This window comes from Phyllobates terribilis, unplaced genomic scaffold (assembly GCF_046119375.1).
Source record: "Phyllobates terribilis strain yellow unplaced genomic scaffold, ASM4611937v1 Scaffold_2__4_contigs__length_985480577, whole genome shotgun sequence".
Taxonomy (NCBI): domain Eukaryota; kingdom Metazoa; phylum Chordata; class Amphibia; order Anura; family Dendrobatidae; genus Phyllobates; species Phyllobates terribilis.
In genome coordinates this window covers 50,756,983-50,775,116 of record NW_027362762.1, presented here as the reverse complement: position 1 = coordinate 50,775,116, position 18,134 = coordinate 50,756,983, and the positions used below count along the sequence as shown (strand labels likewise).

Here is an 18,134-nt window from a genome sequence, read left to right as displayed (position 1 = left end):
GCTGAGGAGACCGAAGGCTTCCAAAAGACCTTAGAGGCCGAACGTCGACGACAGCTTGACATAAGTGCTGAAGCCGAACGCCTTAAAATACAAGTGGTGGAAATGGGTCAAGCCCAAGCCAAAGCTGAAGAAGATGCCAAGAAGTTCAGGAAACAGGCGGAAGAAATCGGTGAGAGGTCACACCAGACAGAACTGACGACCAAAGAGAAGATGACTGTGGTGCAAACCCTGGTGATACAGAGACAGCACAGTGAGAAGCAGGCGCTGCAGAATGAAGTTTCTGGGCGTGGCCAAAACCTAAAACGACTGCGCGAACAGTTCAACCAGGAGCTGTGTGACTCCAAGAAGGAATAGGGTGAACACATGAGGGAGCTGCAGCAATGCCAGGACCGAGTAAAGCCTCTAAGGCAGGAGAAGGAGCGGCTGGTGGACTCTCTGTACCAGCGAGACTGGGAGCTATCCGCCCTGAAAGAGGCAGAAAAGAGGCATGAAAAGTTCAATAGGGAACTGCAACAAATCAAGAGAGACTATGAGGATCTCCTCAGGGTTAAAGAAAAACTAGAGGATGATAAGGCGGATGCAGAGCACATGCGCCAAGTGGTTGAGACCACTCTGCAGGACACCCGGGATGAAAATGGTGATCTCCGCAGAAAGACCCTAGGTCTGGAAGCTCAGGTGAAGGAGCTACAAACGCTCTGTGATAATCTCCAGAGGGCAGAGACGAGCCTTAAGGAAAGAATCAGCAAGATGGAAGCTGAGCGGAAACAGATGGAGGAGTCTATCGGAGAAGCCACAGACCAGGGCCAGGAGTTGGCCACTGGAGATGGGAGGTATGAAACAGATACCTCCTTGAATAATACGAGCTCGGATGATTCGGTGGATGTAGGAGCCGAGATCAAGGAGATCAAGGAGTCGCTACAAGCCCATATGTTGCAAGAGAAGCTTGAGAGACTGGCTGTTGAGAGCCAAGTGGGCGCATTGGAGACAGAGAGGTCTGAGAGAACTGTACTGTTAAAGGAGCAGTTGAAGCAGGAACAGCTTCAGAGATGGGCTGCTGAGAGGCGAGTAGCTGAGCTAGAAGAGAAAGCTTTCAAGCTCAAAAGTCGCCTGGCAAAGTATCACTCAGTGACCGAGGCCTTCTTGGAGAAGGAAAAGGAAAAACAAGTTGCACTCACTCCCTTATGCCATGAGAAGGTGGACCTGAGGAGAGCTAAGAGTGTGTCAACAGAAGATAAAAATGAGATGGAAGTGGTCAGGACGAAAATTCGTGAATTTGTAGCTGTGAGTCAGCTCAGGGGAAGCATACAGGGTGAAGAAGCTGAAAGTCAGTTGCCCCTGAAACCTGAGCTGGTTGATCGTCTGGAGACCACTGGTGAGACAGAAACGTCTCGGTACAAATGCCTCGTAGATGTACCCGAGGATTTGAGGGAAGAATGCACCCGTGAGTTCGTGCATGAAGAGTTTAAGAAGGCCGTGGGAGCCTGTAAGGTGTACTCGACCTCAGAAGCTAAACAGCTGTTGGTCCTGTCCACGACCGAAGTCACAGTGAAGAGGGTGGCTATCCTAAGTGACATGCACTGGCGATGTATTCGCACGAAGCGGTTTCTCCGGTTGAAGACGGAACAAGCCATTAGACAACTGGAGCTTATGAGAAAAGCTCACAGTCTGCGGGAAGAGGTCATCCGGGTGCCTCATGTTCTGGTGAGAAAGCTCATTGGGACAAATGGCCAAGCCATGCAGATGATGGTCAAGAAGTCTGGTGTGAGGAAAGTAAGCAGTCCACGTGATCGTCAGGACTGGATACCAGATGAAGACTGCATGGTGTCATTCTCCGCTGTAGGAAAAGAAGAAAATCTTGCATATATACGCATGCTGATAGAGTACCGAGTGACCTACCTGCGAGAGGTAGAACAGTTGAATCTAGCCAGACTGCAAATGGAAAGGCAGCATCGCCTGAGCAGCAAAAGATGGCAGCCGTCTAGAAATTGTGAGACCAGAGAAAGGGCCCCCTAAATAACAGAACAGCTACAGCTGAAGTTAGAGACCTTTCAAGATGTCCTGAGAGTAGTGGGCGTGGGTTTAGAGGTAGTGAGACCTCCAGTAACTCAGGTTTGAGCAGCCCATACAAACGACCCAATAGAGTACGGGACAGTACGGAGTCGAACCGGACCTTAAATACCAGAGCATGTGAGTCACACCGCTGTATGACTGACCGCTGGGAGCGGGGGAGACCTGACAGGGTTATGACTGACCGCTGGGAGCGGGGGAGGTCTGACAAGGTTACGACCCGGAAATGTGACTTGACAAAGTTGACTAATGTTCCAGGGACTGAGTAGCACAATTGTCAAGTACATGATCTTGGTGTGAACTGAGGGTTATGAGGTAATTGTATATACTATGTGTTCAACCCCACAAGTTTGAACAGAGGGGGGGGGGGGGGGGGGGATATGTAATGCAGTGGCTTGCTTGGCATTACTGTATGGTCTAGGATGTGTTTTGGGCTGACCATGTACCTTCCCCCTCAGGTGACTGGTCACATGACTGTGACATCACACAGGTCCTTTGCACACAGAAGGTCTGAACACATGACTGTGACATCAGCACAGGTCCTACGTGCACACAGCAGGACTGATCACGTGACTGTGACATCATGACAGGTCCTACATGCACAGCCGGATATATAAACCCTGGTAGTTTGAAACAGGGAGAGCTAGTGAGAGGCCTAGTGAGGCCTGTTGAAGCCTGAAAGGCAAAGGCTGGATGTTGGCGGTGTAAGCATACCAGTAGCCTTGGATGGTACGAGGGCTGGAGACCCCCACCTGGGAAGCCTAAAAGCCACAGTGGTGGCAGACTAAACCTGAAGCAGCTAAAACCCGCCAAAGGTAAAAACACAGCGTTATATGGACATTCATGTTGTTACTTTGCTGAAGGCTGTACCTGGAGCCAAGTGGGCATAGCTGCCACTGGAAAGGCTCGTGGACATTATATGTGTGATAAGCGGTTTATGATAACTAATAAACTGCTGCATTGTGGGAAAAAAACGGAAAGACATTGCATGTGTGCTTTAATTGACCCGGTGCAGCGAGTTTCCCCCAGGATGATGACAAGCGCTGCCTTACACTACATATACAGCCCACATAATACTGCCATATAATGCTAAGATAATATTGTCATACACAACCCACATAATGCTGTTATATGGAAACGATACCTACAAAAACAGCCCACATAATATCGTCATATGATGCTTAGACAATATTTTCACATACAGCCCACATAATACTGCCATATGGTGTAAAGACGTGTAAATACCGCCAAATGATACTAAGATAATATTGTCATATACAACTAACATAATAATGTTGTGTCAAGAAGATAACTACATAAACAGTAAACATAATATCGACATATAGTGCCAAGACAATACTGATACTTATGCAGCTCACATAATATTATCATATGATGTGAAGACAATACTAACCTATATAGCACAGGTAATACCTTCAAATGGTGCGCAGACAATACTGTAATATACAGCCCACATAATACCGTCATATAGTGCCAAGACAATACTGTCATGTACAGCCCATATAGTACCGTCATATAGTGCCAAGACAATAGTGTCATATACAGCTCACATAATAGTCATATAGTGCCAAGACAATAATGTCATATACAGCCCACATAATACCGCCATATTATACCAAGATAATACTGTCATATACAGCCCACATAGTACCGTCATATAGTGCCAAGACAATACTGTCATATAGAGCCCACATAATACCGCCATATTATACCAAGATAATACTGTCATATACAGCCCACATAATACCGTCATATAGTGCCAAGACAATACTGTCATATACAGCCCACATAATACCGCCATATTATACCAAGATAATACTGTCATATACAGCCCACATAGTACCGTCATATAGTGGCAAGACAATACTGTCATATACAGCCCACATAATACCGCCATATTATGCTAAGATAATACTGTCATATACAGCCCACATAATACCGTCATATGATGCCAAGACAATACTGCCAAGTACAGCCCACATAATACCACCATCTAGTCCCTTATTATATGTAATGTCAAAATAATACTCGCCAATAGAATCCACATAATACTGCTGTGTGATTCCTAAATAATACCGCCATACAATACTGGGAGGTTTTAGCATGCCCCTGTTGCACAGCCTGTGGGGCACTGAAGAGTGAAGCCATGATGCCATTAAGAGCATTTACATGGAGCCCATAGCGTGGAGTCCATCCGTATTGCCAGGACCCCGGCGGTGGTCCTCACCCGTCAGTTAGGATCCTACCGCCATGATGTGAGGGCTGCACTTGCACTTACTCAGAAGCCATAAACAAGGCCTGCAGGACGCTGTTCATGTAGCACGTGTTCCCCAGGTTTATCAGGCCGATCTTCCCGGTGTCGGATTTGGACACCAATCTGGGGTAATATGGCGCCAACTCGTTCTTCTGGGAGGTCCACGCGTTCTGTCCGAGAAGCTGCCTGATCTGATCTTCATTGGGGACCGGTAGCGTCTGCCAGAAAGAAAGATCTAGGGTTAGAGACCCCCATCATTACTAGTGAACCCCCCTCCATTAGTTAAGACCTCCACTATTACTAGAGACCTCTGCCATTACTAGACTCCCACCAATATTAGAGACCCCACCATTATTAGAGACACCCTGCAATTTCTAAAGACCCCGACCATTACAATAGACCTCATCATTACTAGAGACTCCCACCATTATTAGAGACACCCTGCTATTTCTAAAGACCCCGATCATTACTATAGACCTCCTCATTACTAGAGACTCCCACCATTATTAGAGACCCCCCACCATTACCAAAGACCTCCACCAATACTATGAAAAAATAAAACTTTTTGAAAAACTTTTGATTAAATATTTCGTCTGTTTAGTAGCTTTGATTGATCCTGAGACCCCACTAAATCACTGAAAGGAAGAAAGGGAAGGGCTCCGCTTAGTCTGGGGGTCCATTCAGCACTCACGCTCCAGGATATGCCCCTCCTAAGGACTTGCACCCCCAGCAATCAGAACTAGTGAATGGTGGTTCTAAAAGCGTTTCGCACCTTTATTGCCTCCATCACCGGCTCATACAGGTCGGGATACCCAGAGAAGCGGAAGACCATGCAATGGACGAGCTCCGCAAACTGCTCCAGGCAGCTGCTGGCCGAATTTGTGCTCTCGTTGGAGAGGCAGGAAACCATCTGCGGGATGTGAGGAACGATCTGCAAGACATGAAGATGAGGACCGGGGTGATATTATGTCGTGTGCACATAGATCAGTCATTTTATTACAGGTGTAATCAGATTTTACATTTACAGTGGTTTGCAAAAGTATTCACCCCCCCCCCCCCCCCTTTTTTTTTCTTTTTATTGTGGAGCAAACAACAAATAGAACAAAATAACAAAAAACAGTGTGCATAACTATTCACCCCCCTAAAGTCAGTACTTTGTAGAGCCTCCTTTTGCGGCAATTACAGCTGCAGTCTCTTTGGATAAGTCTCTATGAGCTTTCCACTTCTGGCCCCTGGGATTTCTGCCCATTCCTCAAAACTGCTCCAGCTCCTTCAGGTTAGGTGGTTTCCTCTGATAAACAGCAATCTTCATGTCTGACCACAGATTCTCCATTGGATTAAGGTCTGGGCTGTGACTCGGCCGCTCCAGAACATTTACACGTTTCCCCTTAACCCCTTAGTGACGGAGCCAATTATGTCCTTAATGACCAAGACAAATTTTACTCTTGAACGCTTCAGCAGATCCCACTGATTCTGAGAATGTTTTTTCGTGACATATTGTACTTCATGATAGTGGCACAATTTCTTCAATATGAGTATATTTGTGAAAAAAACTGAAATTTGGCGAAAATGTTGAAAATTTTGCACTTTTCAAACTTTGAATTTCATGCCCTTAAATCAGAGAGATATGTCACATAAAATAGTTAATAAATAACATTTTCCACGTCAGAACAATTTTTGCAACAATTTTTTTTTTTGTTAAGAAGTTAGAAGGGCTAAAAGTTAAAAGCGATTTCTAATTTTTCCAACAAAATTTACAAAACCATTTTTTTAGGGACCACATCACATTTGAAGTGACTTTGAGGGGTCTGTATGACAGAAAATCCCCAAAAGATACACCATTCTAAAAACTACACCCCTCAAGGTGCTCAAAACCACATTCAAAAAGTTTATTAACCCTTCACGTGCTTCACAGGAACTGAAGCAACGTGGAAGGAAAAAATTAACATTTAACTTTTTTTGCACAAATTTTACTTCAGACCCCAATTTTTTTATTTTTGCAAGGGTAACAAAAGAAAATAGATCCCAACAAATTGTTGTGCAATTTCTCCTGAGTAAGCCGATACCCCATATGTGGGGGAAAACCACTGTTTGGGCGCACGGCAGGGCTCAGAAGGGAAGGAGCGCCATTTGACTTTTTGAACTCAAAATTGTCTGGAATCTAGAGCGGACGCCATGTTGAGTTTGGAGAGCCACTGATGTGCCTAAACAGTAGAAACCCCCCATAAGTGACACCATTTTGGAAACTAGACCCTTCAAGGAACTTATCTAGATGTGTGCTGAGCACCTTGAACCCCCAGGTGCTTCATAGAAGTTTATAATGTAGAGCTGTGAAAATAAAAAATCAAACTTTTTCCACAAAAATGATCTTTTAACCCCAATTTTTTTATTTTCACAAGGGTAAGAGGAGAAAATGGACCCCAAGAATTGTTGTGCAATTTCTCCTGAGTATGCTGATACCCCATATGTGGGGAAAAATCACTGTCTGGACGTTTGGCAGGGCTCGGAAGGGAAGGATCACTGTTTGACTTTTTGAATGTAAAATTTGCTGGCCTAATTAGCGGATGCCATGTCGCGTTTGGGGAGCCCCTGATGTGCCTAAACAGTGGAAACCACCCACAAGTGACCCCATTTGTCACCCCATTGAAGGATTTTATCAAGGGGTATAGTGAACATTTTGAACCGAGAGGTACGACAAAGAATTTGATAACATTAGGTCATCATATTGAATAAGTTGTCATTAGTCTTGAGCGCAAGTGCTCGCTACTTGGGTTTGCATCGGGTACTCAGGTATGCACCATGTATCGCGTGTGCTCGAGTGACATGCTTGAGTTCCTGCTCCGCATGTTTCACGGTTGTTAGACACCCAAAAAACCCATGTGGGTATCGATCGTGCATGGTAGGCAATTCCTGCAAAGTTTTTTTGGCTGTATAACAGCCGCGAAACATATGGGGCGGAGACTCGAGCATGTCACTCAAGCACCAGCGATACTTGGTGCATACCCGAGCACCCGATGCAAACTCAAGTAACGAGCACTTGCGCTCAACATTAGTCGTTACATCGTCACCATTTTTTTTTCTTTACTTTTGAAAAAATCTCAACCCCAACACAGCCCTGACTCCAACCCTAACACAACCCTAACCCTAGCACAACCTTAACCCTAACACAACCCCAACCCTAGCACAACCCCAACCCTAACACAACCCCAACCCTAACCCTAGCACAACCCTAACCCTAACACAACCCTAATCCTAAACCCAACACAACCCCAACCCTAGCACTAACACAACCCTAATCCTAACCCCTACACAACCCTAATCCTAAGCCCCATTCTAACTCAAATCCTAACCCTAATTCTAACCCTACTCCTAATCCTAACACAACCCTAGTCCTAAACCTAATTCTAATCCTAACCCTAACCCCAACCCTAACGGCAAAGAATGGAAAAAAATATTTTTTTATTTTATAATTTTTATCTTACTAAGGGGATGACAAAGGGGGATTTGAATTATTATTTTTTTGCTTTTGATCACTGTTATAGGGTTTATCACAGTGATCAAAAGGAACCAATAGGGGACATTCCTTACTGTTGCCGTGCACCGGCACCAGTTGGGCTCAGGGGGGGGGCTCCATTTCTCTCTCCTCTCACATGTATATCATGTCAGAGTAGAGAGAAACCATTGTAATCGTGGGCACACTTTTTGTTTTCCGTGATCACCACTATTCAGTGAGTATTGGCGATCATGTGATCAGGGACCGGAAAAAACGGCCCTGATCATGTTCTCCATGGTCTTAGCTACCCCCAGTAGCTGAGACCCCGGAGACATTCCGACGCTGGGGGGCGCTACAGCCTTATTCGTCAGTGCCGTGAAAGAGCAGCGCTGAGGCATAAGTACCCTTAACTGCCGCCGTGAAAATGACACCGTCAGTCGTTAAGGGGTTATACCACTCGAGTGTTGGTTAGCAGTATGCTTTGGGTCATTGTCTTGAACCTCCGTCCCAGTCTCAAATCACTGACAGACGCAAAGAGGTTTTGTTCAAGAATAGCTCTGTATTTCGCACCATTCATCTTCCACTCGACTCGGACCATTTTCCCTGTCCCTGCTGCCGAAAAACATCGCCACAGTATGATGTTGCCACCACCATGTTTCACTGTGGGGATAGTGTTCTTGGGGTGATGAGCTGTGTTGGTTTGGCGCCAGACATAGCGTTTACCTTAGTGGCCAAAAAGTTCAATTTTGGTCTCATCTGACCACAGCAACTTCCTCCATACATTTGGGGGAGTCTCCCATATGTCTTTTGGCAAACTCAAAACAAGTCTTACAATGTTTGTGTAACTAAAGGCTTTTTTCTGCCCACTCTTCCATAAAGCCCACCTTTATGGAGTGTACAGCTCTGATTAATGTCCTCCTTGCCAGGGCTGAGAGTTTTGGTGGGTGGCCTCTCTTGTTGTGGTACCATGTTCTTTCCATTTGATGACAATAGATTTGATGGTGCTCCGGGGGATCACCAGAGATTGGGATATTTTTATAACCCAACCCTGACTTGTACTTCTCAACAACTGTGTCCCTGACTTGTTTGGAGACTTCATTGGTATTCATGGTCTTGTTTGGAGATCTTCTTGTTCTTCAAGGTGTTGTTTGGAGATCTCCTTGTTATTCATGGTGTAGTTTGGAGATCTCCTTGGTCTTCATGGTGTTGTTTGGAGACCTCCTTGGTCTTCATGGTCTTGTTTGGAGATCTTCTTGGTCTTCGTGGTGATGTTTGGAGATCTCCTTGGTCTTCATGGTGTTGTTTGGAGATCTCCTTGGTCTTCATGGTCTTGTTTGGAGATCTGCTTGGTCTTCATGGTGTTGTTTGGAGATCTGCTTGGTCTTCATGGTGTTGTTTGGAGATCTGCTTGGTCTTCATGGTGTTGTTTGGAGATCTCCTTGGTCTTCATGGTGTTTGGTTAGTGGTGCCTCTAGTTAATGGTGTTGCAACCTCTGTGGCCTTTCCGAAAAGGTAAAGTGTATATACTGACAGACATGTGACACTAAGATTGCACACAGGTGGACGTCCAGTCACTAAGCGTGAGACTTATCAAAAGGAAATTGCTTGCAAAAGGGGTGAATACATATGCACATGCCAATTTTTCGTTTTTTGATCTCATAAATTTAATTTATGCCTATATTTTTCTCACTTCACCAACTTAGACTATTTACACACAGGTTGCAATGTAACAAAATAGATAAAAAGCCAAACGGCTGAATACTTTCCCAAGGCACTGTGCATACTTTGTGGTTCAATTACTGGTTGCTTGGTGTCAGAGAATGAATGCACTCATGTGTTATCTACTGTATATAGAGGTGTTCTCAGTCATTGTTCAGGAGGAGGAGGTGAGCTGTGACATCACCTATTGTGAATGGTGGATCCTGTGTAATCTACTGTATATAGAGGTGTTATCAGTCATTGTACAGGAGGAGGAGGTAAGCTGTGATATCACCTATTGTGAATGGTGGATCCTGTGTTACTGTATATAGAGGTGTTATCAGTCATTATAGGGGGTCTCCTCCTCTATTAGTCACACCACGATAAGGGGATGTCTGGGGGCCGCACGGAGCCATATTCAGGACATTATCAGGGAATTACCAAATGAAAGGCTTCGGGCGAGTGCTGAAAACTCAGCAGCAGGTACCGCAGGACACACAGTGCCGAGTCCCGTACCACCGGGTACAGCAGCTTTGAGAACACCTGAAACGGCACAAGGAACAGCGAAACCTGAAGTCAGACTGTGGCCAAATAATATCCAAAATTCTGGGAGATTGTCTCCGACACCAAGACAAAAATGTGCCCCATAATAACAGTGATATCCACAGTGCCTCCATAATAACAGTGACATCCACAGTGCTCCCATAATAACAGTGACATCCACAGTGCCCCCATAATAACAGTGACATCCACAGTGCTCCCATAATAACAGTGACATCCACAGTGCTCCCATAATAACAGTGACATCCACAGTGCTCCCATAATAACAGTGACATCCACAGTGCCCCCATAATAACAGTGATATCCACAGTGCTCCCATAATAACAGTGACATCCACAGTGCTCCCATAATAACAGTGACATCCACAGTGCTCCCATAATAACAGTGACATCCACAGTGCTCCCATAATAACAGTGATATCCACAGTGCTCCCATAATAACAGTGACATCCACAGTGCCCCCATAATAACAGTGACATCCACAGTGCCCCCATAATAACAGTGATATCCACAGTGCTCCCATAATAACAGTGATATCCACAGTGCCCCCATAATAACAGCGATATCCACAGTGCCCCCATAATAACAGTGATATCCACAGTGCTCCCATAATAACAGTGACATCCACAGTGCCCCCATAATAACAGTGACATCCACAGTGCTCCCATAATAACAGTGACATCCACAGTGCTCCCATAATAACAGTGATATCCACAGTGCTCCCATAATAACAGTGACATCCACAGTGCCCCCATAATAACAGTGACATCCACAGTGCCCCCATAATAACAGTGATATCCACAGTGCTCCCATAATAACAGTGATATCCACAGTGCCCCCATAATAACAGCGATATCCACAGTGCCCCCATAATAACAGTGACATCCACAGTGCTCCCATAATAACAGTGACATCCACAGTGCTCCCATAATAACAGTGACATCCACAGTGCTCCCATAATAACAGTGACATCCACAGTGCTCCCATAATAACAGTGTCATCCACAGTGCCCCCATAATAACAGTGACATCCACAGTGCTCCCATAATAACAGTGATATCCACAGTGCTCCCATAATAACAGTGATATCCACAGTGCTCCCATAATAACAGTGATATCCACAGTGCCCCCATAATAACAGTGATATCCACAGTGCCCCCATAATAACAGTGATATCCACAGTGCTCCCATAATAACAGTGACATCCACAGTGCCCCCATAATAACAGTGACATCCACAGTGCTCCCATAATAACAGTGATATCCACAGTGCCCCCATAATAACAGTGATATCCACAGTGCCCCCATAATAACAGTGATATCCACAGTGCTCCCATAATAACAGTGACATCCACAGTGCCCCCATAATAACAGTGATATCCACAGTCCCCCATAATAACAGTGACATCCACAGTGCCCCCATAATGACAGTGACATCCACAGTGCTCCCATAATAACAGTGACATCCACAGTGCCCCCATAATAACAGCGACATCCACAGTGCTCCCATAATAACAGTGATATCCACAGTGCTCCCATAATAACAGTGACATCCACAGTGCCCCCATAATAACAGTGATATCCACAGTGCTCCCATAATAACAGTGACATCCACAGTGCCCCCATAATAACAGTGATATCCACAGTGCCCCCATAATAACAGTGACATCCACAGTGCTCCCATAATAACAGTGATATCCACAGTGCTCCCATAATAACAGTGATATCCACAGTGCTCCCATAATAACAGTGACATCCACAGTGCTCCCATAATAACAGTGATATCCACAGTGCCCCCATAATAACAGTGACATCCACAGTGCCCCCATAATAACAGTGACATCCACAGTGCCCCCATAATAACAGTGATATCCACAGTGCTCCCATAATAACAGTGACATCCACAGTGCTCCCATAATAACAGTGATATCCACAGTGCTCCCATAATAACAGAGATATCCACAGTGCTCCCATAATAACAGTGATATCCACAGTGCTCCCATAATAACAGTGATATTCACAGTGCCCCCATAATAACAGTGACATCCACAGTGCTCCCATAATAACAGTGATATCCACAGTGCCCCCATAATAACAGTGATATCCACAGTGCCCCCATAATAACAGTGACATCCACAGTGCTCCCATAATAACAGTGACATCCACAGTGCCCCCATAATAACAGTGATATCCACAGTGCTCCCATAATAACAGTGACATCCACAGTGCCCCCATAATAACAGTGATATCCACAGTGCTCCCATAATAACAGTGATATCCACAGTGCTCCCATAATAACAGTGATATCCACAGTGCCCCCATAATAACAGTGATATCCACAGTGCCCCCATAATAACAGTGACATCCACAGTGTCTTCATATCAATGACATCCATGGATCTGTGGTTGTCACTGTTATGGGGGCACTATGACACTCTGGTGGTCCATACAGTTGCACTTTTGATCTCACTCACAACCTCCTCCATTATCTGGCACAACTGAATAACCTCTTGCTTTCCCCTCGGGGGATCCTGCTCCTTCGCTTCTTCCTCCCTGGATTAAAACTGGAATTTTACATTCAAATTTTTGGACACTTGAAAATGTCTAAAACTAAATGGTCGTCAAAGTGAAGTTTATCTTGACTTTTTTTTTAGGGATTAAATACAAACTGTCAATTAAAGCGCACTTGTCAGCAGGATTGTGTGCAGTAAACCACATACACTGCCAGGTGGGCGACATTACACTGCTTAAAATGATACCTTGGTTGATGAAATCCGTCCTGTGGTTCTTGTGTAATTTTTACTTTCAGTTTGGAGAAGATATACTCGTGCTCTGGGGCAGCCTGTGGGGGGCGCTCTATCTAGTGCTTTGCTTACATATTCATCTGTATGCTCTTATGACAGCTCACTGATTGTCCACTGACCTGCCTCCTATTACCTAGCCCCACACTGCAAGATGCATTATGTAAAATAGGAGGCAGCTCAGTGAAGGTGTAAGAGGGTGACCGGGATGGTCATGCACCTCTTCCCTCTTTGTGCACATAATGTTGCACTCTGTGTTTATATCTGAGTATGTATATGACCTGATGTCTGGTGTATTAGTTACAGGGTCAGTATAGGTTAAGTGTGGGTAGACTATTAGATTAGCAGAAGGGTGGTGCAGAAGTGGGCACTATAGCTTACAGAGTATGTAGTTATAAGTTAGGAAACAGTTAAGGGGTTTAGGAGCTGCTCCAGTGTGGAAGGAGCAGGTTCAGTGTACAACTAAGGAACTTCCTGATTGCAGGCAGTTCTAGTGGGAGTTGATGTTAGGGTGAGAGAAGGAGAGATGTGAGAGACCAGTAGCTGGAGGTCCAGGGGGCACCAGTAGCACGGTCTGTCCAGCAGCTGAGGAACGTCAGTCAGGAACTCTGAAATAAACTTTCCCTTAACGTTCGAGGCCTACGGTCCATAGGAGCCAGCAGAGAAGCTTGTCTCAAAATCTTCCCAGAAGTGGAAGTTGGACGGGGATTAGTACAGAGGAGACAGTACAGGACTCTTAAGACTGATAGCGTCTCAGAGGCCAAAAAGGTAGACTATGGAAGGGATAGCTCAGGACAATCGGACAGTGAACAGCAACACGTGCTGTGCAATGGACAGTGTACTTGGAAAAGTATGTACCCAATACTGCGTGTTTCACTATGTTGAATTTGGACATTTAAGTAAAGCTCTTTTTTATAAAATGGAGTGGAAGTCCCCTAATGTGTGTGCGGCAGTTCCTGGGGTGGAAGAACCGAAGACAGCAGAGATCTGCAACCGAAACGTGAGTGTTACACACCACACGCACAGCACAGGAGAACTGGGATATTTGTCTTTGCCAGGCAGCCAGGATGTGGGAACACAGCAGCCCCTCGCCACAGCTACCATCCTGAGCCCCTCACAAAATTGGTGAAGTCGGCAGGACGAAATCATGCATCGTGAGAACGAGACAGATGGGGGAAGATTTCAGTGAAAGCTAAGATGGTGGATGATGGTGTGGAGGCTGGCGATAGCTCCACCCATCGTGGCCGTCCTGAGCGCAAAACGGCGCGATAAACAGCATGGTATGGACGCCATGCTAAGCTGAGGTTGCGGCCGCCTGTGAGTGGTGCCCACCCGCAGTGGGTGCGGCGAAGAAAGAAGAAACCCCGCCCGTTAATGAAGATCCCAGAGACAGAGGCTCAATGGGAGGAGCGGCCAGGGATGGGTGGAGCCTAGAGAAAGGATCCCTCGTGTAAAGGCGTGCGGTGCCATTGCTAGAGGTGACGCTGGAAGTGCAGTAGCTCAGCATCATGTGTTTCCGTGGAGGCCTCGGGAGAATGGAGTGACCGTCGCAAGACACGCCAGGAGATGGAGCAGCAGGAAAGAGAAATACAAAGGCCTGTGCGGTCAACTGTGATGGTCACGGTACAGGTGGCAGTGGCCCAAGACCATGGGGTGAGTCTCAGAGCGGCGCCCCCTATTTCAGAGTCACTGGGGGCTACAGCGGACTCTCAGGGGAGTGCTAGGTCTGAATCCCCGAGCCTGTTGTCATCAGAGACAAGAAGCATGAGCAAAAGCAGAGAGTCTGCCTCCAGTGGTTCATCCTCTGGGACCACCATCATTTATATTCAAGACCAGGGAGTGGCCCATTATGGGGGCCACTGGGAGATCCCCGAGTAAGGTGGCCACCTTGAAAAAAGGTGTCTTGTTGTGCTCGTTGCACAAGAAAGAATGGATACTGTTCTGCGTCTCCGTGGGCAGGAGCCCTGAATGAAAAAAAAACGGAAGTGCCCGGTATTGGCCAAGTTTGGCCATAGCAAAAGAGACTGTTCTGCATCTCTTAAAGAGCAGGGAGCCCTGGAAGCATCGAGGAGCTTCGGTGCTGGCCAGAAAGGCCACAAGTTAAATTTGTTTATGTGTGTTTTCCCCCTCCAAGTTCCTTTGCGCCTGTTGTGCATTCCCCTGCTGGATTACATGACTAAGACCCCGATAGGGTTAAGTGTCCGGCACCAAAGGACTGTGTGCAACTGCTCTATGGACTGTGCCCTTGTTTTACCTTGAACTGTTGATATAGGGGCCGTTGAGCAACCCACCGGTCTTAAAGGGACTGTACCCAGCAAAAGGAGGGAGGGGGGAATCTGTCATTACAACTCGAGGATCGTGCTGGGTCACTGCTCCAGGACTGCCGGAGCTGATGTAAGTTGGCCAGTGGGCCATTGTGTCTAAACCAAAGGACTTCCTGTGTCTGGTGAACCTGGAGCAGGAATTGTTGGCCAACGGGCCTGGTGTGTGTTAAAATGGACACTTTTATGGGTCCCAGGAGCAAGGGGACCGGGGTCGGATGGACCCATGTTTAAAGGAACCTGAACACTTGTATTAAGTCCTTTAATGCGGAGGGACTAGGGTCAGTTGGACCCTTTTAAGTTGTTCGGATGACCCGATGAGCATGCCGGGTTGAAGGACTTTGCCCCTGTGTGTATGGGCAACTTCTAAAGTAGGCCAAAATGGCCGGTCTTAATAAAAAGATTTGAACTCTGCGTTCCAGGGTCCCAACCGAGTGGGACCAAGGTCAAGGTTGACCAGCAATAGATACTGGAAAAAGAGAATACTAATCTGGTGTACATTTTAATATAAACATGTGTGTTGAATGTTTTAAATGAGCATTGGTGTTTTTACAGGTGTTGTCATCGTCGGGACGACCATGTTTTAGGAGGGAGGAATGTAAGAGAGTGATCGGGACGTTCATGTACCTCTTCCCTCTTTGTGCCCATAATGTTGTACTCTGTGTGTATATCTGAGTATGTATCTGACCTGATGTCTGGTGTATTAGTTACAGGGTCAGTATAGGATAAGTGTAGGTAGACAATTAGATTAGTAGAAGGGTAGTGCAGAAGTGGGCACTATAGCTCAGAGAGTATGTAGTTATAAGTTAGGAAACAGTTAAGGGGTTTAGGAGCTGCTCCAGTGTGGGAGGAGCAGGTTCAGTGTACAACTAAGGAACTCCCTGATTGCAGGCAGTTCTAGTGGGAGTTGGTGTTAGGGTGAGATAAGGAGAGATGTGAGAGAGCAGTAGTTGGAGGTCCAGGGGGCACCAGTAGCACGGTCTGTCCAGCAGCAAAGGAACGTCAGTCAGGAACTCTGAAATAGACTTTACCTTAACGTTCGTGGCCTACGGTCCACAGGAGCCAGCAGAGAAGCTTGTCTCAAAATCTTTCCAGAAGGGGAAGTTGAACGGGGATTAGTACAGAGGAGACAGTACGGGACTCTTAAGACTGCTAGCGTCTCAGAGGCCAAAAAGGTAGACTATGGAAGGGATAGCTGAGGACAATCGGACAGTGAACATCAACATGTGCTGTGCAATGGACATTGAACCTGGAAAAGTATGTACCCAATACTGCATGCTTCACTATGTTGAATTTGGACCTTTAAGTAAAGTTCTTTTTTATAAAACGGAGTGGAAGTCCCCTAATGTGTGTGTGGAGGTTCCTGAGGTGGAAGAACCGAAGACAGCAGAGATCTGCAACCGAAACGTGAGTGTTACACACCACACGCACAGCACATGAGAATTGGGATATTTGTCTTTGTCAGGGAGCCAGGGTGTGGGAACACAGAAGCCCCTCGCCACAACTACCACCCTGAGCCACTCACAAAATTGGTGAAGTCGGCAGGACAAAATCATACATCGTGAGAATGAGACAGATGGGGGAAGATTTCAGTGAAAGGTAAGATGGATGATGGCGTGGAGGCTGGCGTTCGCTCCACCAATCGTGGGCATCCTGAGCGCAAAACGGCATGAAAAACAGCATGGTATGGACGCCGTGCTAAGCTGAGGTTGCGGCCCCCTGTGAGTGATGCCCGTCTGCAGTGGGTGCGGCGAAGAAAGAAGTCCCCTAATGTGTGTACGGCAGTTTCTGAGGTGGAAGAACCGAAGACAGCAGAGATCTGCAACCGAAACGTGAGTGTTACACACCACACGCACAGCACAGGGGAACTGGGACATTTGTCTTTGTCAGGGAGCCAGGGTGTGGGAACACAGCAACCCCTCGCCACAACTACCACCCTGAGCCCCTCACAAAGGCACAGTGAGCTGTTATAAGAGCATGCAGATGAATAAGTAAGCAAAGCACCAGATAGAGCGCCCCCCACAGGCCGCCCTGGAGCACGAGCATATCATTATCTCCAAACTGAAAGTAAGGGTACGTGCACACAATCAGCAATCGCTGTGGATTGGACGCAGCACACTTGCGCTGCGTGCAACCCGCATCAGCCAGATGTTACAGCATAGTGGATAGAATTTGTAGAAATCCCATGCCCACTATGCGTCTCCGTGCACCTACTGATCACCTGTGGATATGTGGTGCGTCTTTCCAGGCTGCAGCATGTCAATTTCTCTTGCGAAGACGCTAGTCTCCGCAAGAGAAATTATATCAGTGCAATCCATGATTTCTGGCCCCACCGCATCCATAATCTGCGAACCCTCCACATCCATAATCTCTGGATCCTCCACATCCATAATCTCTGGACCCTCCACATCCATAATCTCTGACCCCTCCACATCCATAATATCTGCCCCCCCCGCATCAATAATCTCTGACTCATCCACATCCATAATCTCTGACCCCCCGCATCAATAATCTCTGACCCCCCCGCATCAATAATCTCTGACTCCTCCACATCCATAATCTCTGACCCCCCGCATCATTAATCTCTGACTCCTCCATATCCATAATCTCTGACCCCCCGCATCAATAATCTCTGACCCCTCCGCATCCATATTATCTGATCCCCCCGCATCAATAATCTCTGACTCCACCACATCCATAATCCCTGACCCCCTTGCATCAATAATCTCTGACTCCACCACATCCATAATCTCTGACCCCTCCACCTCAATAACATTTGACCCCACCGAATCCATAATCTCTGACTCCTCCCCATCCATAATCTTTGACCCCACCGCATCCATAATCTCTGAGCCCACCACCTCAATAACATTTGACCCCACCGAATCCATAATCTCTGACCCCCCGCATCAATAATCTCTG

At 46.5% G+C, this 18,134-nt stretch overlaps 1 protein-coding gene across 1 annotated transcript in view; it reads right to left on the bottom strand.

The window, feature by feature from the left end:
• The window catches only part of USP35 (ubiquitin specific peptidase 35), a 122,462-nt gene that overhangs the window by 25,461 nt on the left and 78,867 nt on the right, over nucleotides 1-18,134 (bottom strand). The window contains exons 5-7 of the mRNA XM_073669616.1: nucleotides 9,975-10,076; nucleotides 5,115-5,273; nucleotides 4,367-4,560 (exon numbers count right to left, since the gene is read on the bottom strand). Coding sequence (XP_073525717.1) covers nucleotides 4,367-4,560; nucleotides 5,115-5,273; nucleotides 9,975-10,076 — 455 coding nt within the window. The remainder of the gene's footprint in view (nucleotides 1-4,366; nucleotides 4,561-5,114; nucleotides 5,274-9,974; nucleotides 10,077-18,134) is intronic.